Genomic DNA, 26,735 nt, shown 5'->3' on the forward strand with positions numbered 1-26,735 from the left:
TAGTTTTAGGATCAAAGGGAGAATTCAGGCCTCTGAGAATACACAGTGCTCTGCCTTTCGCTTCAGGTGGTTTGAGGGTTGTGCCGCCCAATCATTGCTGTCCAGCTGAAAGCAACATAAAATGAGAACTGAAGTTTGCTGTTTTCATGCCTCCTTAGTAATTTGTAAAGTGCTTTGAAAAGCACTGTGTTGATGGTGTGAAAATGACCAAAAAGAACAAAAGGGAAATGATGAAATTTTTCCAGGTCTGTTAGAACGTGAATGTCTATAGGACCTGGCTGATCCCCAGGTCTGTAGTAACCCAGGTGTTACCCTGATGGTCAGCAGTAATTAATAAACACAAGAAATGGTCTTGAAACTTCTATGGAGTTTAACTAAAGTAGTACAGCTCTCATCCCAGTCTTCAAAAAAGGTGAAGGAATGTGTTTAAATCTGAATGCAAAGAGGCATCAATGCCCCTCTTTGACTACCATTCAGCAAGATTATATTGGACATAGTTTAGGATTTTAATAAAACTGTCTTCAACTTTTAGGGAAAAAGGGTAAACAAAAACCATATTTTCCTGCTTGTTAAACATTTTTCCTTACCAGCGCTGGAATGCTGTCATAGATACCTTTAGTTCTATGTTGAGTTTGTTTTTGTTGGATTAATTTTTATGGAAAGACTTAGAAAATTGGAAATAGAAAACTGGGAAATGTCTACCTTGCTTTTCAAATTCTTTCAGGAATGGCACTGAACATCTACCATGGGCCAAAAGATTTTGCGTATATTCTCATCGAATCCTTACAACAATAAAATACTGTAGGGTAGCAATTATTATCCCCATCTTATCCATGGAGATATTGAAATAATCCTCACATGGGATAAGAGACTTTATAAAGGGGTCTAAATGGTAGGTCCAGAATTCAAATTAAATTTTTTAAAAAGTACAGCCAAGGATGTTCATTACAGAAAGACTTATATTAGTCACAAAATGTAAAAAAGTTTTAAAGTATCTAACCATAAGTTAGTGTTAGTCACTTAGTCGTGTCTGACTCTTCGCCACTCCAGGGACTGTAGCTCGCCAGGCTCCTCTGTCAGTGGAATTCACCAGGCAAGAATACTGGAGTGGGTAGCCATTTCTTTCTCCAGAGGATCTTCCTAACCCAGGGATCAAATGCAGGTCTCTTGCATTGCAGGCAAATTCTTTACCATCAGAGACACCAGTGTTAATGACACTGGGCCGTTAGGAAGCTCCTTTACATTCTGCTTATGAACACTGGTGGTGGTTTAGTCGCTAAGTCGTGTCCAACCAACTCTTGTGACCCCATGGAGTGTAGTCCATCAGGCTCCTCTGTCCATGAGATTCTCCAGGTAAGAATACTGGAGTGGGTTGCCATTTCCTTCTCCAGGGGATCTTCCCAACTCAGGGGTCGAACCTGCATCTGCTGCATTGCAGGCAGATTCTTTACCAACGGAGTTACGAGGGAAGCCCCTTATGAACATTAGGTAGTCATAAAACTGTATGATATTTTCAGTGAACATTGTAAGAAACAATTGTATCTGCATATTTTATATGCAAACAGTTGTATTTTGCATATTTGCAGAAAATTGTATTTCCATATTTGAACTATATAAGGAAATATGCACAATTTTTAAAAGTAAAAGGAAATAAAATGGCAATGTTAAAATGGTAGATATGTTACTCTCTTTTGCTTTTTATATTTTACTTTAAAAAAAAGTGACTATGATACCTTTATAAACATAAATAATATGCATTTATTTTCTTCCACTCTTGGCAACATGAACATAAAGGAACATTTGGGAGGCTAATACTATACTCATTTTTTAAATCACCGGATATCTATTTCATTTTTGCATGGATTTGATCATGAGGGTATTGAAGTCACCTCATTGGGGAATATGGGAGTCGGAATCCAGCAGAGCTTTTCTTCTGAACTGTCCCTTGACAGGCACAGAGACAGAGCAGAATATTCATAGTTGTGTCCCTAGATTTCTTTGCTTACTTCTCCTTCTTTGGGAATTCATATATATTCTAGCTCTCACTGTTCTCTTTTCTGATTTTCATCATCTCACTCTCATTTAATCTCTTCTGTGGTTGTGTTTGATACACAGTGTGAGTCACACAAATGACAGCAGTGTGTCCTGATTGAAAAAGAAGCTGTGACACTCTGTATCCTCCCGGGGCGAGAGGAGCAGCTGTGGAATATCCGTACCTGCCGCAGTGGGCTTAGAAAGGCAGTGGCTTCAACCAGAGCTTGTCTTAATTCTGTTTCTTGGAACAGTCCCTATTCATCCTGGGAGAGTGCAGTCTTGAATAAGTACTATAGTGACTCTTCGTGGCTCACAATTTAGAAATCACAGCTCTTACCTGTATAGCCTAGAAGATCTGGGTACTTAGACCTGCCTGTGAGACAGGCGCTCTCTACTCCATTGATGTTGATAGCATGATTTGACTGGCAGGAGGACAAATGACTAACCAAATCCAATCTCATCTAAACAAAGCTGTTAAACCAGAGAGTTTTCCTTTGAGCCACCAACCTTTTATATTCAAAGAGTAGCACCATCCCTCATTTATTTATTCAATAAGTTAATATATACCAGGTGTTGGTAAGTAATGCTGGATGTACTGATGGGTAAAAATGGACAGGCCATTCGCTATTATAGAGCTTATATTCTGGTGGAAGAAGCAGGTAATTTTTAACTAAATGGTAACACAGATTTGTGTAAATTTATGAAGGGACTACAGTGATGATTATGGTTGTGTGTATATGTGAGTCTGCGTGTGTGCTTAGTCACTCAGTCGTGTCCGACTCTTTGCGGCCCCACGGACTGTATGCCGCCAGGCTCCTCTGTCCATGGAACTCTCCAGGCAAGGGTACTGGAGTGGGTTGCCCTGCCCTCCAGGGATCTTCCCAACCCAGGGCTTGAACCTGAGTCTCCTGCAGCTCCTCCACTGCAGGCAGACTCTATCCCTGAGCCACCGGGGAAGCCACGTGTATATGTGCGTGTACCTTCTTTTGGTGCAGTGACCTGGGAAAGCCTCTCCGTTGCTTTCTGAGTGAAGTGAGAGGGTCAAGGGGAGGGGGCCTGGAGCCTGTTCTGGAGGTCAAGTGGCCGGTGTAGAAGGAAAACAACATCCGCCCACAAGGGTGAGGCCCCCACGCGGAGCTGTAAGGTGTTATTCTGAGCACAGTGGGGCGCCAGCATTTAAGCTGGAGAATGACACGACCTGATTTACATTTGAAGGATATCACTGGCTGCTGTACGCAGAGGGAGTGATCATCGCAGAGGCTAAAAATCAGAGCAGCGCTACTAGGTAGGGAGTGTAATACTTGTGTAGCCTTTAAAGTAGAAGAAAAGTCAGACCAGAATGGTGACAAGGTGTAATCAATTTCATGTGAACAAGGGAGTGATCAAATAATCTATCAAATGCTGCTGACAGAGTAAGATAAGATCAGAAGAGTAGTTAGCCTCCTTCAAGGAGACCACTGGTCTCTCCTATAAAGGCAGATGAAGCCAGATTGAATTTCACTGACAAATCTACGAGGAAAGGGAGGTGGAAGTGGAGAAAGAATACAGACAGCTCTGGAGAGGTTTTCTCCTAAGGGGAGCAGAGCTACACTTTGAAGGCAGGAGAGAGGTGAGGGATTGGGGAATGAGATGTTTTTAAAGATAAGACATATTAAATGAGGGTGACCCCTACGTATTCTTAATGCCAGGGAGAGACACAGAGATGAAATAGGAGAAAAGTGACAGTGAAAGGTGCTCAGTTGTGTTCGACTCTTTGCGACCCCATGGACTATACAGTCCTTGGAATTCTCTAGGCCAGAATACTGGAGTGAGTACCCCTTCTCCAGAAAGAGGTATGTAAAGTCCTTTCCACTTTATATATCATGTTCTTTTCCCATTTTTCTCTCCCCCTGTTAAATCTGTTTCTAAAGAAAGTCTGGCGTCAGTCAAATCTTCTGTATAAGCTTTGTTCAGCTTGTTATGTCTCCCAGGAATATTTTAAGCCTGCCTCATTCACTGTAAAGTAAAAGCCTGTTCCCTGTGAAAGGGTTTCTAGCATCTGCAAGCAGGAAGGCTCATATTTTAGACTTTAAGAACGAAGGAGAAGAGGTAGCCTCCCTTGGAAGAGCTGCTCTCTTCTGAACCTACCTCATGTACAGAGGTTTTAGGTTCTGAAAGACACGTGTCTTTTTTTCTGGGCTGAGCTCCTGAGGGGCATTTTTCTCTAGCCTAAATTCAGTTCCAATTCTCGGGGTCCTCCTCCGTTGGAAAGCTCCCGTTTCCTCCATTTCGTTCTCCCAAATGTTTCAGGGAATGCAGAGTAGGAGGCAGCCATCACAGAACTACCAAAATACATTGTTTCACAGTTCTTAAAACCAAGCTTATTTGAGCTTTTTGTCTTCTCATGCTGACTAGAGCCAGACTGGCATTAGACTAGTCTTGTTAAGTGTGAAATAGGAGATTGGCTCCTCTGCCACTTACGTCTTCTTTCTGCCCAGCCCCGCCATGTCTGTGGCTCCTCACGGCCCCCACCACTGAGCCCCCGCTGCTGAGCCCTCACCTCCTCTGCACCGCTGCCCCTTCCAGTCTCCTCTGAGTCCAAAGTCATGCTGAAATATCTTGGAGAAGAACATTCAAGACAAAAGACTATCAAGTACAAAGTGGAAAGGCTCAGAAGTGGAGACGATCTTTGATTTTTCAAAGATCAATTTGATGATCAGTGAGCTACAGTAGATGGCTCAGTGGTAAAGAATCCCCCTGCCAGTGCAGGAGATGCAGGAGACATGGGTTTGATCCCTGGGTTAGGAAGATTCCCTGGGGTAGGAAATGGCAACCTACTCCAGTATTCTTGGCTGGAGAATTCCATGGACAGAGGAGTCTGGTGGGCTATAGTCCGGAGGGTCTCAAAGAGTCCACACGACTAAGCAACTGAGCACGTACACGCACCAGCGATGGTCCAAGGCGGTGAGTAGTAGGTGAGTCCAGCACAGTGGGCAGAGCCATACTGTTATTTGCAACTTTCTAAACCTGATTCTCCCCAGTCTTCACCGTCTCAGTAAATGGCAATATCATTCTTCCCGTTTCTCAGGCAGAAAAACAGGCCGTCACCCTTTACACTAAGGTAGTTGTGAGATGCCCAGGTTTCTGTCAGATGAAGAAGATAAAGGAATAATCAGACTCGGCCAAAGTTTGGTAGTTATTGGAGATAATAGCTTCATGTAGGAAAACCTCAATATTTTATGTGTCTCATGTTTGGTTTATGCATGTTCAAGTAGCAGATCTTGGCTTTCAAATCCTTGTAGGCTAAAACTGTCATTCTTGAATTTAACAAAGCTCCTGTTGTCAAGTCATTTTACCAAGCATGTTAGTGCCAACATATACTTGTTGACATGTCTGAAAACAGGATGCTAAATTAAGCAGAAACTGTGCAGAAAAGAGTTGGGAAAAGTTAAAGATATTTATATGCTTATTTTCCATTAATAATTTGTATTTTGCTTCTTTTCACAAAGAATCTGAAGAGCACAGTTCTGTACTTCACATCATGTTCTCTGGTCATTGTTGAAACCAAAAATGAGCCTAAAAAGTCAAATAAATAACAGAGACAAAATAAGACTTACCATCTCCATCCCTGCAAAGAAGATGAGATGAGACTGAGCATTTTATGTGGGGATGCTGCTTTACTTGACTGACTCCTAGAAGAAGCAGAGCAGGAGCCAACTTGTCCAGAGTATTGGGAGTTCCGGAGTCTGGATCTCGACCCCGTCTGGGATGGGAGGGTCAAGGCCAGAGAGGTCTGGGGTGCAGCTACTCTCCTTTCCCAGCTACTTCACTGCCTATGTCTATCCATTGCGCTCACATGCAGAAACTGGCTTTCCTTTTTCTTCCTCTTTAATTCCCCAGTACTTTCTTCTTCACATTTTTTTCTGTTCTTCCTTCTTTTTTCCCTTAGCCTTCCAAATCCCAGCATAGGAGTATATTTGCTGTGTGTCTTAATGAAGGGCCCATGTTTGATTAGCTCTTCTGATGGTGGAGCCTTCTTCTCTGACGTTACTCTGGAACTGTGCCTCATACTCATTTTTCTGGCTCCCTCCATGGAAGCAGAAAGCAAAGTTGGGATTTCTTTCAATACTGAGGAGTCTTGATTTCCATGGAGTTTTAAAACTGTACAAATGATTTTATGATGATGGAAAGATATATTTCTTTGACTGTTTAAGGCAGTTCAAATAGTTCAGTTCAGTCGTTCAGTCATGTTCAGCTCTTTGCTGTCATCGCATGGGGAAGCTAAAACTAGGCTTTGCATGTGCCCAAGCCATCTAAGATTATCAGTGTCACATTGTCACATGGCACAAAGAATGTAAATGGAAGAAAAGCTCTTTCTGATGGGCAGTAAATTAGGCAAGCAGCTCTGGCCCCACCGCAGTCCGTCTGATTTTCCTGTGATGGATTAACACTCAGGATTCACCGTGACTGGGCCGAATGCCCATGGGCCTCCAGATCCCTTGCGCCGAACTGTCTTCAGACCAGGGAGGGCTGGACTGCCCGCCGGCTGCCCGCACGGAGGCCCACCCAGACAGACACTTCAACCTTCTGATTCCTCCAGCCACTTCTAAATCTGAATGAGATATGATACCTGATGAAGAGCAATACAGCATCACAAGCGCCTACCCAACACTACAGATGGAACCCAGAGGTATACAGAATTAACGCCTTGGGGCCAAAACTGGCCAGTGGGAAACAGGAGGAAGTTCCTCTCTCCCTGCTGTCCCCTGAACTTCAAAGTAGGCGATCACTCCTCTGAGGAAGGACTTTGAGGGGAAGGCAGCTGGGTGCAGCTGCCCCATGACCTGCGCGTCCTTGCAGCTCAGTGCAGCAGTGGCTGACTGCGCTCTGTCATCTCTTACCTCGCTGCACTGCCCTTTTCCTCACTCTCACTGCTTTGGGGATGCACATTCCAAAAAAAACCTGACTGTTAACCCTCACCTTATGTTTGTTCTCTGGGAAGCTAAAGTTAGAATTTTCTTGTGTATTTAATTTTTGTGTATATGTGTAATGTGTATTTTTATAATTGAAAATTGTTAGCAATTAAAAACTATCATTTTCCAAGTTATTTTGTACATAGTGAAGGTACGTTTTATGGGTTTTCAGATTAAAAACTCAAGAGTGAACCATGATTGGACAAAACTCCTATATAACAGTGTTGTTGTTGGTTTGTTAAAGCCATCTGTGGACGCTTCTGAAAGATGCAAATTATAGTAGCTCTTGAAGCTAATTCCAAGTGGCAGTACTGACTGTTCAGGTAGCTGCCCACTTTTGTGGCTTGCTTGACAGTTATGTTCTTGGAAACAGAGCACTGACTCTGAATGGCAGTGCCAGCACTCAGACCCTCTCCTAACCTGCCCTCTTCCTATTCCTGACCACACTGCGTCCGCACTGCTATGCACAGGCTGTCTCTGGTGCGAGCGGACACTGCCCTCTCGCTGTGGCATGCAGGTCACTCATCGCGGGGTCCTTTCTGGTTGCAGACCTCGGGCTCTGGGCAGGTGGGCTCAGTGGTTGGGCCTGTGTGGGGCAGCGGGTGAGCCGTACCCCCTGTGCTGGCACCAGGGAAGGCCCTGCCCAGGTGTTTGGAAGGGAAGTCAGAAATGGGAAGGCAGCAATATCATCTGGAACAGGAGAAACACTAGGGAGTCATCAGGTGAAACGGCTGTCAGGATGCCCTCCATGTGACCGCCAAGCTGCAGCACCTTTGGGGGAACCACCCCCACGGTTTGCCTGCCTAGGGGCCTCTAGACTTGGTTTTGAAAAGGTGACAAGTGACTCTCAGCTAATCTCTGTGGGAAAGATGTTCTGACCTCAGATTGCTTTGTCCTTGGCTTCTCAGCCATTTGTCTGTATCCTCTCTTGTTTGCTTCTCCCTTTCAGCTTCATTTCCACAGTTTATTGTGATCCACACAGTGAAAGGCTTTGGCATAGTCAATAAAGCAGAAATAGATGTTTTTCTGGAACTCTCTTGCTTTTTTGATGATCCAACAGATGTTGGCAATTTGATCTCTGGTTCCTCTGCCTTTTCTAAAACCAGCTTGAACATCTGGAAGTTCACAGTTCACGTATTGCTGAAGCCTGACTTGGAGAATTTTGAGCATTACATTACTAGTGTGTGAGATGAGTGCAATGGTGCAGAAGTTTGAGGATTCTTTGGCAATGCCTTTCTTTGGGATTGGAATGAAAACTGACCTTTTGCAGTCCAGTGGCCACTGCTGAGTTTTTCCCAATTTGCTGGCATATTGAGTGCAGCACTTTCACACCATCATCTTTGAGGATTTGAAGTAGCTCCACTGGAATTCCATCACCTCCACTAGCTTTGTTCGTAGTGATGCTTTCTAAGGCCCACTTGACTTCATATTCCAGGATGTCTGGCTCTAGGTGAGTGATTACACCATCATGATTATCTTGGTCTTGAAGACCTTTTTTGTACAGTTCTTCTGTATATTCTTGCCACTTCTTTTGAATATCTTCTGCTTCTGTTAGGTCCATACCATTTCTGTCCTTTATCAAGCCCATCTTTGCATGAAATATTCCCTTGGTATCTCTAATTTTCTTGAAGAGATCTCTAGTCTTTCCCATTCTGTTGTTTTCCTCTATTTCTTTGCATTGATCACTGAGGAAGGCTTCCTTATCTCTTTTTGCTATTTTTTGGAACTCTGCATTCAGATGCTTATATCTTTCCTTTTCTCCTTGGCTTTTTGCTTCTCTTCTTTTCACAGCTATTTGTAAGGCCTCCCCAGACCGCCATTTTGCTTTTTTTGCATTTTTTTTCCATGGGGATAGTCTTGATCCCTGTCTCCTGTACAATGTCACAAACCTCCGTCCATAGTTCATCAGGCGCTCTATCTATCAGATCTAGGCCCTTAAATCTATTTCTCACTTCCACTGTATAGTCATAAGGGATTTGATTTAGATCATACCTGAATGGTCTAGTGGTTTTCCCTACTTTCTTCAATTTAAGTCTGAATTTGGCAATAAGGAGTCCATGATCTGAGCCACAGTCAGCTCCTGGTCTTGTTTTTGTTGACTGTATAGAGCTTCTCCATCTTTGGCTGCAAAGAATACAATCGATCTGATTTCAGTGTTGACCATCTGGTGATGTCCATGTGTAGAGTCTTCTCTTGTGTTGTTGGAAGAGAGTGTTTGCTATGACCAGTGCATTTTCTTGGCAAAACTCTATTAGTCTTTGCCCTGCTTCATTCCGTATTCCAAGGCCAAATTTGCCTGTTACTCCAGGTGTTTCTTGACTTCCTACTTTTGCATTCCAGTCCCCTATAATGAAAAGGACATATTTTGGGGGATGTTAGTTCTAAAAGGTCTTGTAGGCCTTCATAGAACCATTAAACTTCAGCTTCTTCAGCATTACTGGTTGGGGCATAGACTTGGATTACTGTGATATTGAATAGTTGTCCTTGGAAATGAACAGAGATCATTCTGTCATTTTTGAGAGTGCATCCAAGTACTGCATTTTGAACTCTTCTGTTGACCATGATGGCTACTCCATTTCTTCTGAGGGATTCCTGCCCACAGTTGTAGATATAATGGTCATCTGAATTAAAGTTACCCATTTCAGTCCATTTTAGTTTGCTGATTCCTAGAATGTCGACGTTCACTCTTGCCATCTCTTGTTTGACCACTTCCAATTTGCCTTGATTCATGGACCTCACATTTCCAGGTTCCTATGCAATATTGCTCTTTACAGCATCGGATGTTGCTTCTATCACCAGTCACATCCACAACTGGGTACTGTTTTTGCTTTGGCTCCCTTCATTCTTTCTGGAGTTATTTCTCCACTGATCTCCAGTAGCATATTGGGTACCTACTGACCTGGGGAGTTCCTCTTTCAGTATCCTATCATTTTGCCTTTTCATAGTGTTCATGGGGTTCTCAAGGCACGAATACTGAAGTGGTTTGCCATTCCCTTCTCCAGTGGACCACATTCTGTCAGACCTCTCCACCATGACCCGCCCATCTTGGATTGCCCCGCAGGCATGGCTTAGTTTCATTGAGTTAGACAAGGCTGTGGTCCTAGTGAGATTAGATTGACTAGGTTTCTGTGATTATGGTTTCAGTGTGTCTACCCTCTGATGCCCTCTTGCAACACCTACTGTCTTACTTGGGTTTCTCTTACCTTGGACCAGGGGTATCTCCTCACCGCTGCCCCTCCTGATCTTGAAAGTGGAGTAGCTCCTCTCGGCCCTCCTGCGCCCACACAGCCACCGCTCCTTGGATGTGGGGTTGCTCCTCCTGGCCGCCTCCCCTGGCCTCGGGAGTGGGGTAGCTCCTCTTGGCTGCCACCCCTAAACTTGGACGCGGGGTAGCTCCTCTCGGCCATTCCTGCGCTGTTGCAGCCTGGCACTCTCAGCCGCTGCCCCTGACCTCAGACGTGGGGTAACTCCTGGCCACTGCCCCTCGGGCATGGGGTCCTGCCAGCTTCTGCCCCTGACCTCGGACGTGGGGCAGCTCCTTTCGGCCGTGCTATGTGCGCCAGTTGCAGCCACCTGTGTTTACTGTGTGGATCACAATAAACTGGAAAATTCTGAAAGAGATGGGAATACCAGACCACCTGACCTGCCTCTTGAGAAATCTGTATGCAGGTCAGGAAGCAACAGTTAGAACTGGACATGGAACAACAGACTGGTTCCAAATAGGAAAAGGAGTACGTCAAGGCTGTATATTGTCACCCTGCTTATTTAACTTCTATGCAGAGTACATCATGAGAAATGCTGGACTGGAAGAAACACAAGCTGGAATCAAGATTGCTGGGAGAAATGTCAATAACCTCAGATATGCAGATGACACCACCCTTATGGCAGAAAGTGAAGAGGAACTAAAAAGCCTCTTGATGAATGTGAAAGAGGAGAGAAAAAGTTGGCTTAAAGCTCAACATTCAGAAAATGAAGATCATGGCATCTGGTCCCATCACTTCATGGGAAATAGATGGGGAAACAGTGGAAACAGTGTCAGACTTTATTTTTTGGGCTCCAAAATCACTGCAGATGGTGACTGCAGCCATGAAATTAAAAGACACTTACTTCTTGGAAGAAAAGTTATGACCAACCTAGATAGCATATTCAAAAGCAGAGACGTTACTTTGCCAACAAAGGTCTGTCTAGTCAAGGCTATGGTTTTTCCTGTGGTCACGTATGGATGTGAGAGTTGGACTGTGAAGAAGGCTGAGCCCCGAAGAATTGATGCTTTTGAACTGCGGTGTTGGAGAAGACTCTTGAGAGTCCCTTGGACTGTAAGGAGATCCAACCAGTCCATTCTGAAGGAGATCAGCCCTGGGATTTCTTTGGAAGGAATGATGCTAAAGCTGAAACTCCAGTACTTTGGCCACCTCATGTGAAGAGTTGACTCTTTGGAAAAGACTTTGATGCTAGGAGGGACTGGGGGCAGGAGGAGAAGGGGACTACTGAGGATGTGGCTGGATGGCATCACTGACTCGATGGACGCGAGTGTGAGTGAACTCCGGAAGATGGTGATGGACAGGGAGGCCTGGCGTGCTGCGATTCATGGGGTCTCAAAGAGTCGGACACGACTGAGCGACTGGACTGAACTGAACTTCAGCTTCATTCCTGCTGGATTGCTCAGTTGTTGTTACCTTGGCTTTAGTCCAGGTTTGTCACTCAGTTTACTCTCTGGATTGATGACTTTACATACCCCAGTTTTCTCTAGCTTCCTCTTTCTAAGATTCTTCCTGGCCTCCACTTGAGTCATAACCTGCATTCAGTCTGGGCTGCAGCATTCAGAGGAGCAGGGAGGAGACGGTGTTCACATTCTTCTTTCATTTCAATTATTTCTACAGTTTTGGGTTTTTTTAGTTTTTGCTTTCAGATGTCTAATTTTAAGGTTTCTCGAGTAGTGGGTCTCTAACTTGTGGGCTGTAGAAGCCCTTTCTACTCTCTGACTCACTGAGTATCCCAAATAGCTATACACATTCACTGACACAATGGTAAAGCATCCACCTGCAGTGCAGGAGACTGAGGAGATGTGGGTTTGATCCCCTGGAGGAGGAAATGACAACCCACTCCACTTCTTGCCTGGAAAATCCCTTGGATTGGAGGAGGCTGGTGAGCTACAGTCCATGGGGTGACAAATGAGTCAGACACGACTAAGCAACTGAGCATACACATACACATTTACTGTATTAGAGACTGAAGAATCTCTATAATAAGAAATTAAAGAATTTTAAGTATTAACTAACTAAAGCTATAATAGTAATAAATCCAGTTTTAGTATATTTTAACATAAATAATATTTACAGTGAAAAATAAGTTTATTTTCCAAAAGAGAAAAATACTTAGAGGAGTGGCATTATTTTGTAAAACTCTTTATTATCTGGCTCAATAGAAGACAGTTTAATTCTCAACTGCTTCTGCATTCATTTGTTTCAAGTATGGGAAAAGAAATCTAGTCTCACCCAGATGTGTAGTTGGAAAAGGGCAAGTCTTTTATATACCGTGAAGAGTCTTAGGGACCCAGAAGGGTCCTCCAATCATAATTTGAGAGCTACTAATCTTAAGTATAGTGGGAAAATAATTACCCTTTGCAAAATTAACTTTAAAGAAAATTAATTCTGAATTAAAAACAAACAACTACATTAGAAGAGTGTTATTTCAAATAATCTAATCTGTTAGGAATATTTCCAGAGTTTAGATAGTTTTCAAAGAACTAATTCTTGAAGGCATCCCAATATTTAATGTGTTGACATAACATGATAAAACCACCGCAGTATTGTAAAATAATTAGCCTCCAATTAAAATAAATAGATTTGCTTAAAATTCATATTGGTATTAAAAGATTTTACTATATCTACTATATCATGTGAAAAAAGTTAAAGGATATCTCTGATACTTATTTTAAATGGATCAAAAATTATGAAAACAAGGAAGAAAACCTTGTATTATGTAACACTAAATGTGTAATAAGAAAAATAGGTTCGATTGTTAACAAATCTTAATTTAGAGACACTCATGTTCTGAAACTTTCTTAAACATCACACAGTTATGAAAAAAAAAATTTGTATTAGTGAGGAAATTCAAGTTGTCCTATGGAGAAGATTGTGATTAAAAAAAATCCATATTCACTGGATGAATTCTTCTTGTATGAGACATCTAAAATAGTCAGACTCATAGAAGCAGAGCAATGGCAACCCACTCCAGTACTCTTGCCTGGGAAATCCCATGGACAGAGGAGCCTGGTAGGCTAGTCCATGGGGTTGCGAAGAGTCGGACCTGACTAAGCTAATTCACTTTCACTTTTCACTTTCCTGCACTGGAGAAGGAAATGGCAACCCACTCCAGTATTCTTGCCTGGAGAATCCCAGGGACGGGGGAGCCTGGTGGGCTGCCATCTATGGAGTTGCACAGAGTTGGACACGACTGAAGCGACTTAGCCGCAGTAGCAGCAGCAGGCTTGTGTTTCCTAAGGGATGGGTGAGGAGGGGGTGGAGAGTTGTTGCTCAGTGGGTATCACGGTATACAAAGTCAGTAAGGTCCAGAGAGCTACTCTACAACACATTGCCCATAGTTAACAGTAAGGCACTGTTCACTTAAAAATTTGTCAAGAGGGTAGATTTCACATGGAGTGTTCTTAACCACCCCCTCGCCCCCACCACCCCGCTCCACACACACACACACACAACAAAGGGACATGGGAAACTTCCGGAGGTGATGAATATATTTATTATCTTGATTATGGTGATGGGAACTTGTGTCCAGACTCACCACATTGTATACATTGATTATGTGTGGGGTTTTGTATATCAATTATGCCTTAGCAAAGCCAGAAAAAATGTTAAATGTTTTAAATAATTAAAAAATTATCATGTATATGGAGATTTTTCTCAATAGCATCTGCAGAGCTGAAATGGAGTGTGAGCCAAGAGCTCTTCTGAAGAAATCTGTCAGTGTCTGCCTGCTTTAGCAATCCCTCTCTCTGTCAGAGATCTCCCATCTGATGCAAGTAGGATGTCTTTTGTTTAATAGCAAATTTTCATGAAATATGTGATTTTTTTCACTAGGTAAAAGAACTCATATAACATTTTCCTCTAACACCACATCACCCCCAAACCATGCTGTCTACATGCCATGGGCCGGGCTCCCAGATGTCACCGAGTGGCCACCAGCAGCCCACACATCACACTAGCATCACCTGTGCACACTCGAGCAAGTCTTCACTTTATTTTAACAATAGTGTGACTTTTAATGGCTAATAACTTCAGAACCTTTTAGAGTTAGCCCACTGAGTGGTAGCAATATTTTGACTCACAGAAAAATAATTCTTCACTGAACAATGAAATTTTTAAAACAAAACTTGTTTACAGCTTATGTTCTTCTTCTTATGACATCTTATATAGGAGTTTTATGCCCAAAATTAGATTATAATCTTCCTCTGAAAAAGATCATTTTTATCTGTTTTTTTTTTTTCATATGCCTGGCATTGTTTAATAGGAGCTTGAGCACATACAAAGCTGTATTAAACCCTTACTATGTGGCGTGCATTCATTACATATACATTCATGAGAGGTCCTTGACTCCCCTGGTTCCAAGGAGCACATTTTCTTTGTTTCAAATGGCTCAGATTTGTAAACTTTCCTCTGCCTGAGATATTTGGAGAATGTGATGAAAGCTGTATACCCTCTTCCATCCCAGAAAACACATAGGTCAGAGGAACTGCTTTATCCAAACCTGTTCTCCAGTCTTCCATATCAACTAGAGTCACTACTTCCTGAGACCCCTTTACTTTCCTTCAGCTTACATCACTGGTGGCATCAAGCAGCTCCAGCTAGTTTCAGTAGAAGAGTATACTCAGTAGCTCACACAGTAAGAGAGCTCAGAGGGCAGACTTGCTTGTGGGCAACTGAACCCAGTGGGTCACACTGTCAGCGGTACTCACTCTTCCTATCTAGCAGTATCGGCTCTGTTTTCAGAGAATTAGTCTCCAAACGGCATCAGTAACAGTCCCTGGTAGTGGCAGACTCCATCCTCTTTTTCTCTCCCAATTTCAGAGGAAAAGAGGATCCTTTGTTGATTGTTTGAGTAAAATGTCGGGGAAGGCCTGACTTGATCTGTTGATTCTCTGACTCCGTCACTTTGGCTGGAGAGCGAGTCTTCTGACTGGTCAGGCTGGGTTATACGCTCACTTCTGTGGGAAACAAGCAAGTGAAGTGACTGACAGCTCCAATGCGTTTGAATCAAGGCTTTTAAAAGAAAGGAAGAGAAGGAGGAGGAACAGGTGGAGAAGCACTTGTGCCTGAGTGGTGATAGGGATGACTTTTGACAGCAGAGGAGCCATGTAAAGGGTCTGACGAGTTGTGACCTGTATTAGTGAGTTCCCTTCATGTCTGAAGCAGAGGGGAAAACATGCAGCTGGGCACAAAGGGAAGAAGGTAACATATAAGAAAAAAGCTTAGACATTCACCTCTGCCATTGACCTGATTCATCCAGGTGGTTATTGCTGTTTCTGATTCTCTGCTACAATGAAGACATTTCTAAGGTGGGAGTATCTTTCATTTTCTGTCATTTTGCCTTTTAGGTGGACAAAAAAATCGTAAGAACTGAGATAGGAGTTCTCCTTCGCCTCTCACATCCAAACATTGTAAGTGGTTTTTAGCCTACTATTTCAAATGATATTTTTGTTCTTTACTGTCCATTCTGATGATGAGAACTCCTTCTTTCACCACCAGTAAGTAGCCATCTTGGCGTAATTCTTGTCCTTATCTGATCTTGTTTTTCAGTTCTTTAACTGAATAAATCTTAAGAATAATACCCCTTGAAAGAGTTTCAAAATGGGCAGACCAGCAATATATACATTGTTATTTTCATGCATAAGAGGATAACTAAAATTGGAGAGCTTTTTTTCACTCATAAAACACAGGCTTTTTCCTTTTGTGTGCCTATCTTATTAATACGCCATTGCTGAAAATGCCTATGAAGAAAATGCTTTGCTTTCCAAAGCCATTTGAGTTTCTCCTGTGAGACAGTATTTGCTTCAGAAATAATGCAAAGATTAAAATAAATAATGTGCTTGAATGGGGAAAATAAAACGTTCTCCGAAGCTCTGCTCTAGGCTATCTACAGATAAAGGCACCAAGGGAAAGAAGGGCTGGGGGAAGCTTCCTTGAGCCAATGAAGTGAAAAGAACAAAATCATTTTCCAGGCCATAACTTGTTTTTATAAAGTGAGCCAGTTACTTAAAATATTTTACTCATTTCACTGAGAAATTTGTGGTGTCTCAGAGGATGACCGGCATGCTTCAGCTCAAGGCAAAGTGCTTACAAGTTGTTTATTAGTTAGCAATTCAGTTGTAAATATCAGAAAACTTGAATATGCTGGTCTAAACAAATATTTTTCTTACGAGAAATCAGAAGGTAGGCAGTTGTTAGTGATAGTTCAGCTCCTCAGTGATGTCATCCAAGACCCATCCATTGGTTCTGCCACCTTTCCTCCTTTTTCCTGATCCCAACTTGGGATTGAACCCACCCCCCCCCCAGCCCCCCACATTGGAAGCATGGAGTCTCAGCCACTGCGCTGTGTGTGCTTAGTCACTCAGTTGTATCTGACTCTTTGCGACCCCATGGACTGTAGCCTGCCAGGCTCCTCCAGGGGATCTTTCCAACCCAGGGATCAAACCCAGGTCATCCTTGCTGTAGGCAGATTCTTACCATCTAAGCCCCCAAGGAAGCCCAAGAATACTGGAGTGGGTAGCCTATCCCTTCTCCAGAGTCTCTTCCCGATCCAGGAATCGAACCAGGTCTCCTGCATTGTAGGCGGGTTCTTTACCAGCTGAGCTCTCAGGGGGGCCCCTTAGCCATGGTACCACTAGGGGGCTCCCACTCTCCCGTCTTCAGGGAGCAGCTTTCACCTCCATGTTTCTCCCTCGTGGCCCTAAAATGGCTGCTATATTCATAAGTCTCCAGGTCTGTGTTCAAGACAGAAGGGAGCGGAGAGGTTTAACAGCAGAGTCTGATAAGAAGTGTAAAAGCTTTTCCAAAATTTCCAGTTGCAGAATTCTCTTCAGATTTTACTGGCCAGAGCTGGTCACACGATCACCCTAAATGGCACGAAGACTGGAAAATTAAGGACCTGGGTTATCATAAATGGCTTAGACTAACCATAATCCATAATTTGAGACTAGGTACTACCAGGGTCCAGCCCCGGTTGGATCCAGGGTATCCTCAGGGGGACAGCGTCAGCGACCTAGACGAATAATTTGTTTAGAGATATAGAAAGAGATAAAGAAGGAATATAGCAGTTAGGAAAATAGAGGAGAGAAAGAGTCTGATACTCCTTGGTTTACGCAGAGAGCCAATAAAGCCTCAGACAAAAGACTTGCTCTGTTCACGTAGGCCACAGGCGTCTGCTTGAATAGCAGAGGGTGCCCCGCCTCGGGCTCCCTCTCATGTGGATCTTAGAAGCCCGGGCAAGAAAGTGAACTCAGAGGGCCTCTACGCCCCAGGGAGTCAGCCTGAAAAGAAGATAAAGAAAGAAACAAAGAAAGACACAGGAGACCAAGCTTCAATAAGCGAGGCCCAAAACTTTATTTTTCCAGAGAGCTTATATACCTCAAGCTGTACATAGAGAATAATGGAAAATACAAAGTCATGCACGGTCAGCAGCCCTGACCCTTATCGAGACCAGGCTTTCTCTCTGCATACCTATCTGTATACACAGGTCTTAGGTGATTTACATCATCTTATGGCCAGGAGGCCTACTAACATCTTATGACCCTTTCTGATAATGATTAGTTAGCCAGAAAACTCATTTTCTCCAAAGGTGATTTTTCTAAAGTCAGGCGCCACCCTCTGAAAGCACTAGATAAGGTTGCATTCCTATAGGGTAAAGGTAAAGTGGGCTATAGCATGGGAGGAATTTATTAACTCAAGGTCTAATGTGGTTAAATCAAAGGACATTTTTCACAAGCTTTAGAGAAAGGTGGTAGGGAATAGCCTCCCATTAATGTCAGAGGTGTCAGTGAGAGGCATGATATAGTAAAACAGACAGATTCTGGTTTTGGGGTAGATGCTCGAGAGGGTTCAGGGGGGTCCCTTGAGGCCTGATCTCACCTTTGCCCTTCAGGTCTCTTCCTCATGACCTTTGCCATGAGTGGGATCTCCCGTGCTGGCTCCCAGCAAGGTACCTTGATTCCCTAAACAAGAGTTCTGTTTGCAGTAGGTAGGGATAGAAGGGTTTGGGGTAAGTAGTTAACAAAATTTTCCATATACAGTCACCACTTTTACATTATCTATCTTATTTCTTTCAAAGAGAAGTCAACATGAAAATTTCCTCAAATATATATGTCAGTCCTGGTCACTTGATTCTCAGAAGGAAAATATCCAAAACTGGATGGATTATCTGAATATCATGAAAACCCTGTTATGATCAGTCAAATCACTATCTCTGTTACTTTTCTGAGTTTTATCTACCAGCAACTCTTTAGCTGTTAAGGGATTCCCTTTCTGTGCTGATAGAATTTAACCTGGTCCATTCTATCTCAGATCCCTAATTGAAGTCCTGTTCTGAGAGAAAGAAACATTCGCATCTCTACCAGTCATGATGGTTTCAAATGGTTTAGGAAGTTTTGCTTGCGTCTGGTTTGTTTTTTTTTAACTCAGTTGAAATTCAGACATTTGAATGATTTGGCAAAATTTAGGAAGCACTTCTAGGGCAGCTATCTTTAGCTATCAAAAGGAAAAATATAAAAGTTCAAAAGGATCTCTGAACAAATGAGGTGACTGATAAAAAACAACCAGAGAGTGACAAATGACTGTCTGCTACTAGAATAAGGAGATGTTGTAACCATAGTTTTAACAATTCTCTAAAGATGAAAATAAAGAATTTGTGATTTTTTTATATCTTTTCCCAGATAAAACTTAAAGAGATATTTGAAACCCCTACAGAAATCAGTCTGGTCTTAGAACTCGTCACAGGAGGAGAGCTGTTTGACAGGTGAGTGGGTCCTGGAAATGTAACTAACTACAGTACAGTTTTCCATCCAATCACAAAAATAACTGAAGGGAAATTTCTCCTGAAATTCTTCATAATGACATGCTATACCAGTTAATAACTTCTACTAAGATACATATTTGGTAAGATGTGGGTAAATGAAAATTTGGGATGCTTAGTGAATGAAAAAAACACTGTGCTGTTTACTTTTGCAAACATCTACTTTCTACATACAAAACAATTTCTAAAGTCATACGAAATCTAAGCTCAACAGTAAGATTTAAGAGGATATTTTGTGAGAGAGTATTTCATGAAAATAATAGACAGAATGTGGTCCACTGGAGAAAGGAATGGCAAACCACTTCAGTATTCTTGCCTTGAGAACCCCATGAACACTATGAAAAGGCAAAATGATAGGATACTGAAAGAGGAACTCCCCAGGTCAGTAGGTACCCAATATGCTACTGGAGATCAGTGGAGAAATAACTCCAGAAAGAATGAAGGGATGAAGCCAAAGCAAAAACAATACCCAGTTGTGGATGTGACTGGTGATAGAAGCAATGTCCAATGCTGTAAAGAGCAATATTGCATAGGAACCTGGAATGTGAGGTCCATAATTCAAGGCAAATTGGAAGTGGTCAAACAGGAGATGGCAAGAGTGAATGTCGACATTCTAGGAATCAGCAAACTAAAATGCACTGAAATGGGTGAATTTAACTCAGATGACCATTGTATCTACAACTGCAGGCAGGAATCCCTCAGAAGAAATGGAGTAGCCACCATGGTCAACAAAAGAGTCCAAAATGCAGTACTTGGATGCAATCTCAGAAACGACAGAATGATCTCTGTTCATCTCCAAGGCAAACCATTTAATATCACAGTAATCCAAGTGTATGCCCCAACCAGTAATGCTGAAGAAGCTGAAGTTGAACAGATTTATGAAGACCTGCAAGACCTTTAAGAACTGACACCCAAAAAAGATGTCCTTTTCATTATAGGGGAATGCAAAAGTAGAAAGTAGAAAGTCAAGAAACACCTGGAGTAACAGACAAATTTGGCCTTGGATTGCAGAATGAAGCAGGGCAAAGACTAATAGAGTTTTGCCAAGAAAATGCACTGGTCATAGCAAACACCCTCTTCCAACAACACAAGAGAAGACTCTACACATGGACATCACCAGATGGTCAACACTGAAATCAGATTGATTATATTCTTTGCAGCCAAAGATGGAGAAGCTCTATACAGTCAACAAAAACAAGACCAGGAGCTGACTGTGGCTCAGATCATGAACTCCTTATTGCCAAATTCAGACTTAAATTGAAGAAAGTAGCAAAAACCACTAGACCATTCAGGTATGACCTAAATCAAATCCCTTATGATTCTACAGTGGAAGTGAGAAATAGATTTAAGGGCCTAGATCTGATAGATAGAGCGCCTGATGAACTATGGAGTGAGGCTTGTGACATTGTACAGGAGACAGGGATCAAGACCATCCCCATGGAAAAGAAATGCAAAAAAGCAAAATGGCTATCTGGGGAGGCCTTACAAATAGCTGTGAAAAGAAGAGAGGCAAAAAGCCAAGGAGAAAAGGAGAGATGTAAGCATCTGAATGCAGAGTTCGAGAGAATAGCAAGAAGAAATAAGAAAGCCTTCTTTAGTGATCAGTGCAAAGAAATACAGGAAAAGAACAGAATGGGAAAGACTAGAGATCTCTTCAAGAAAATTAGAGATACCAAGGGAATATTTCATGCAAAGATGGGCTCGATAAAGGACAGAAATGGTCTGGATCTAACAGAAGCAGAAAATATTAAGAAGAGGTGGCAAGAATACACAGAAGAACTGTACAAAATAGATCTTTACGACCCAATAATCATGATGATGTGATCACTCATCTAGAGCCAGACATCTTGGAATGTGAAGTCAAGTGGGCCTTGGAAAGCATCGCTACGAACAAAGCTAGTGGAGGTGATGGAATTCCAGTTGAGCTGTTTCAAATCCTGAAAGATGATGCTGTGAAAGTGCTGCACTCAATATGCCAGCAAATTGGGAAAACTCAGCAGTGGCCACAGGACTGGAAAAGGTCAGTTTTCATTCCAATTCCAAAGAAAAGCAATGCCAAAAGAACGCTCAAACTACCACACAATTGCACTCATCTCACATGCTAGTAAAGTAATTCTCAAAATTCTCCAAGCCAGGCTTCAGCAGTACGTGAACCGTGAACTTCCTGATGTTCGAGCTGGTTTTAGAAAAGGCAGAGGAACCAGAAATCAAATTTCCAACATCCGCTGGATCATGGAAAAAGCAAGAGAGTTCCAGAAAAGCATCTATTTCTGCTTTATTGACTATGTCAGGCCTTTGACTCTGTGGATCACAATAAACTGTGGAAAATTCTGAAAGAGATGGGAATACCAGACCACCTGGCCTACCTCTTGAAAAATCTGTATGCAGGTCAGGAAGCAGCAGTTAGAACTGGACATGTAACAACAGACTGGTTCCAAATAGGAAAAGGAGTACGTCAAGGCTGTATATTGTCACCCTGCTTATTTAACTTATATGCAGAGTACATCATGAGAAATGCTGGACTGGAAGAAGCACAAGCTGGAATCAAGATTACCGGGAGAAATATCAATAACCTCAGATACCCATATGACACCACCCTTATAGCAGAAAGGGAAAAGGAGCTAAAAAGCCTCTTGATGAAAGTGTAAGTGGAGAGTGAAAAAGTTGGCCTAAAGCTCAACATTCAGAAAACGAAGATCATGGCATCTGGTCCTGTCACTTCATGAGAAATAGATGGGGAAACAGTGTAAACAGTATCAGACTTTATTTTTTTGGACTCCTAAGACACTGCAGATGGCGACTGCAGCCATAAAATTAAAAGATGCTTACTCCTTGGAAGAAAAGTTGTGGCCAACCTAGACAGTGTGTTCAAAAGCACAGACATTACTTTGGCAACCAAGGTCCATCTAGTCAAGGCTATGGTTTTTCCTGTGGTCATGTATGGATGTGAGAGTTGGACTGTGAAAAAGGCTGAGTGCTGAAGAATTGAGGGTTTTGAACTGTGGTGTTGGAGAAGACTCTTGAGAGTCCCTTGGACTGGAAGGAGATCCAATCAGTCCATTCTGAAGGAAGTCAGCCCTGGGATTTCTTTGGAAGGAGTGATGCTAAAGCTGAACCTGAAGTACGTTGACCATCTCATGTGAAGAGTTGACTCATTGGAAAAGACTGATGCTGAGAGGGATTGGGCACAGGAGGAGAAGGGAAAGACAGAGGATGAGATGGCTGGATGGCGTCACTGACTCGATGGACGTGAGTCTGAGTGAACTCCGGGAGTTGGTGATGGACAGAGAGGCCTGGTGTGCTGTGATTCATGGGGTCGCAAAGAGTCGGACACGACAGAGCGACTGAACTGAACTGATAGATAGTTAAGTGTGTATTATAATAGTATTTTTTCTTATGATCCAAAGCTTAGGAAAATAGATTCTCTCCAAATGATTGTTTGTAGGGCTACTTTCTTTTTAGGCTCTTTAAAGAGGTCCAAGTTGCAGAGAAAAATATGATCTATTATATCCAATTATAGACAATTTTAGTTGTCTGTTCATATATTCATCACTTAAGGCTGAGGCTTGAGGGTGCAGGGAGTCTATCTGGAAATCTGGTAGAGCATAATACAGATATGTTATTTGTGCAAGTTTTAAGTTTGTGCATGCTTTAAGTTTCCATAGCTCTCCCACCCACCTCGTCTTCTCAGAATTCCCTCTTTGCCCTGATGTGGTCTTGGGAGCTCTTTGCTCTGCTGATCAGGGTAATTAAACAAAAATGAATTTGGAAGAAGACAAAGAAACTGAGTAGGCTTATATTAGAAACGGTAAGAAACTACAGTTTCTGTGATGTAAACATCTTATTGGTTGAAGAATGGGTGAAGAGATAAGTGGACTGAAGGCAGAAGAGAGGGTGAGGACCACTGATGTAGCCTGAACGCCTGGAGCCTAGTAAATTCTCAGTAATTAGTTGCTGCATGGGTGAGTGCATGAGCAGCTGCTGCAGTGAGTGGCCTCAGAGGAGAACGATGCCTAAGGGAAGCAGGCTTAGAATGTGGTGGAGAGAGGCACGCCCCCCCTCTCTCCTCCCCAGCTCCACCCGCTTAAATTTGCTGTCTCTTCAAGAGCTGGCAGAAGTCTTCAAAGTTTTCACTGTTGTTGTTTAGTCACTAAGTCCTGTTCATCTCTTTATGACCCCACAGACTGTAGCCCACTAGGCTCCTCTGTGCATTGGATTCTCCAGGCAAGAATACTGGAGTGGGTTGACATTTCCTTCTCCAGGGATCTTCCTGATGCAGGGTTCGAACCATATCTCCTGCATTGGCAGGCAGGTTCTTTACCACTGAAGCACCTGGGAAGCTCCATTTTCAAAGGTCTGTCTGCTTTTAATGTTACACTGCAGATTTTTGCTGGGGTCCAGCCCCGTTGGATCCAGGGTAATTTGAAGGTGGGGACAGAATCAGCGTCCTAGGAAGAAACTTATTTAATTACAGATATATAGAGAGATTAGAAACAGATAATGTAGTAGGAAATATTAGTGGAGAAAAAGAGGCTGAATAACTTGGTTTACGTGGGATACCAATAAAATTCCAAGACAAGGAATTTGCACCATCTACGTTGGGCCACCGGTGCCACTTGAATATCGGAAGGTGCCCCTCCTTGGGCTCCTTCTCACATGGAACTTAAAAACCTGGGGAAGTAAGTATACATGGTGAGCACTCACAATCCAGATGGGAATTTAGCCAGAAAAACGGGGAGCAAGAAAGAAACGACACGGGGGAACCAGTCTTTCCAGAAAACTGATCTGATTTCTTTATTTTTTAGGTTTGCTTATATACCTTTTGTTATACATAGGGATGAATACAGAGTCATGCAGGGGTCAGCAGTCCTGACCTTTATCAAAATCAGGTGCTTCACATAAATGTATAAAAAAAGGTCTTAGGGGTTTTACATCATCTTCTGGCCATGAGGCCTGCTGACATTTTATGATCCTTTCTTTCTGATAACCAAAAAACTTATTTTTTCCAAGGGTGTTTTTTCTTAAACCAGGCACCACCCTCCAAATAAAGTTGCATTCCTATAGGGTAAGTGTGTAGTGGGTTACAATCAAGAAAGGAATTTATTTAACCCAAGGTTAACATGATTAATCTTAAAGGTTAATACTTACTTCTCCTATATGCTAGTTATATTCATTATAAGGGCAGGGAATATGGAGTTTTAGCAGCAAACATCAGCTCAACAAATGAAAACCCTTCACCAGTGTTCCCCTTAAGATCTATTTAGTCTTAAGATAGAGATAAAGTTACATTTTTGCATAGCAATGGCACAGTGATTTATAACAAAGTACAGTGATCTATAACAGAAGAGAAAATTCATTAACTCAAAAAGTCTAGTATTGCTAACATCAAAAACTACTATATTTCCTTTTCTATATTCCAAATACATTGATTAATATATTCCCAGGTGCCTAAGGATATGGACTGGAAAAGGTCAGTTTTCATTCCAATTCCAAAGAAAGGCAATGCCAAAGAATGCTCAAACTACCAGACAATTGCACTCATCTCACATGCTAGTAAAGTAATGCTCAAATTCTCCAAGCCAGGCTTCAGCAATACATGAACCATGAACTCCCTGATGTTCAAGCTGGTTTTAGAAAAGGCAGAGGAACCAGAAATCAAATTGCCAACATCTGCTGGGTCATGGAAAAAGCAAGAGAGTTCCAGAAAAACATCTATTTCTGCTTTACTGACTATGCCAAAGCCTTTTACTGTGTGGATCACAATAAACTGTGGAAAATTCTGAAAGAGATGGGAATACCAGACCACCTGACCTGTCTTTTGAAAAATCTGTATGCAGGTCAGGAAGCAACAGTTAGAACTGGACATGGAACAACAGACTGCTTCCAAATAGGAAAAGGAGCACGTCAAGGCTGTATATTGTCACCCTGCTTGTTTAACTTATATGCAGTGTACATCATGAGAAACGCTGGACTGGAAGAAACACAAGCTGGAATCAAGATTACTGGGAGAAATATCAATAACCTCAGATATGCAGATGACACCACCCTTATGGCAGAAAGTGAAGAGGAACTAAAAAGCCTCTTGATGAAAGTGAAAGAGGAGAGCAAAAAAGTTGGCTTAAAGCTCAACACTCAGAAAACGAAGATCATGGCATCTGGTCCTATCACTTCATGGGAAATAGATGGGGAAACAGTATCAGACTTTATTTTTTTGGGCTCCAGAATCACTGCAGATGGTGACTGCAGCCATCAAATTAAAAGACGCTTACTCCTTGGAAGAAAAGTTATGAGCAACCTAGATAGGATATTCAAAAGCAGAGACATTACTTTGCCGACTAAGGTCTGTCTAGTCAAGGCTATGGTTTTTCCTGTGGTCATGTATGGATGTGAGAGTTGGACTGTGAAGAAGGCTGAGCCCCGAAGAATTGATGCTTTTGAACTGTGGTGTTGGAGAAAACTCTTGAGAGTCCCTTGGACTGCAAGGAGATCCAACCAGTCCATTCTGAAGGAGATCAGCCCTGGGATTTCTTTGGAAGGAATGATGCTAAAGCTGAAACTCCAGTACTTTGGCCACCTCATGCGAAGAGTTGACTCTTTGGAAAAGACTCTGATGCTGGGAGGGATTGGGAGCAGGAGGACAAGGGGACGACCGAGGATGAGATGGCTGGATGGCATCATGGACTCGATAGACATGAGTCTGAGTGAACTCCGGAAGATGGTGATGGACAGAGAGGCCTGGCGTGCAGCGATTCATGGGGTCTCAAAGAGTCGGACATGCTGAGCGACTGAACTGAACTGAACTGAACTGAACTGAAGGATATGGAGGCCTGGTGGCAATCATTGACTCAACAATGAGAAAGCCCCATGCTAATTAAAACTTTCAAAATACTCCAAACTCTCTGTGCTGTTTATGGTTGAGAAGTTGTTACACAAGCTAGTCTGTCAGCAGAGAGGTTTGACCTGAGAGACCCTTGTCACACCCAGGGCAAGGAATTAGCAGCAATTATTGGCACAACAAATGAAAAACCCTCCACCAATATAATTCCTAACCAACCCACTATACCAACAATTTCTAACTCCCCAAAAGAATCTGCCTTTAGTAAGTCTAAAATATCTCGTGCCTCTCACGATTGGGAGGCTGTAAACAATCACATGTGGCCGGACGAACCTGTACAGGCAGACTAGATAACCTTCAGAGGAGTTCGTAAGTTGAAACACTCTTGTCACACCCAGGAATTTTTATTGACTTGGAGCTATAAGTTAACTCCTTCTCAGAGAGGGGTAATGGGGGTCAGCCCCCCGTAAAATCAGAGGTATAGGTGAGAGCATAAAACAGTAAAATAGGCAGACCCTGGTTTTGGGGGTAGATGCTTAGGAACAGGGGGTTTCCGGAGGCTGGATCCTGCCTTTGTGTATGCTGAAGCCTCCTTCCTCATGACCTTTGCCATGGGCGGAGTTCATCACGCTGGCTCCCAGCAGATTTTGATCTTCAGATTGGAAGGAGCAAAATGGCCTTGATTGGAGATACATATATATCTTCAACAGATACATAGTTTTGTTCAGATGTATATTAAAGTTTCCTTAGAACAAGTTATGTCAATAACCAGGTTTTAAAAATTATAGCATTTACACTATGTTCATTCTTTATAGATAAATGAATCACCTGAG

At 42.6% G+C, this 26,735-nt stretch overlaps 1 protein-coding gene across 1 annotated transcript in view; it reads left to right on the top strand.

The window, feature by feature from the left end:
* The window catches only part of CAMK4 (calcium/calmodulin dependent protein kinase IV), a 270,014-nt gene that overhangs the window by 130,277 nt on the left and 113,002 nt on the right, over positions 1-26,735 (top strand). Inside the window, exons 3-4 of the mRNA XM_068981356.1 lie at positions 15,598-15,660; positions 18,928-19,010. Of these exons, the coding sequence (XP_068837457.1) occupies positions 15,598-15,660; positions 18,928-19,010 (146 nt within the window). The remainder of the gene's footprint in view (positions 1-15,597; positions 15,661-18,927; positions 19,011-26,735) is intronic.

Source organism: Capricornis sumatraensis, chromosome 9 (genome assembly GCF_032405125.1).
Source record: "Capricornis sumatraensis isolate serow.1 chromosome 9, serow.2, whole genome shotgun sequence".
Classification (NCBI taxonomy): domain Eukaryota; kingdom Metazoa; phylum Chordata; class Mammalia; order Artiodactyla; family Bovidae; genus Capricornis; species Capricornis sumatraensis.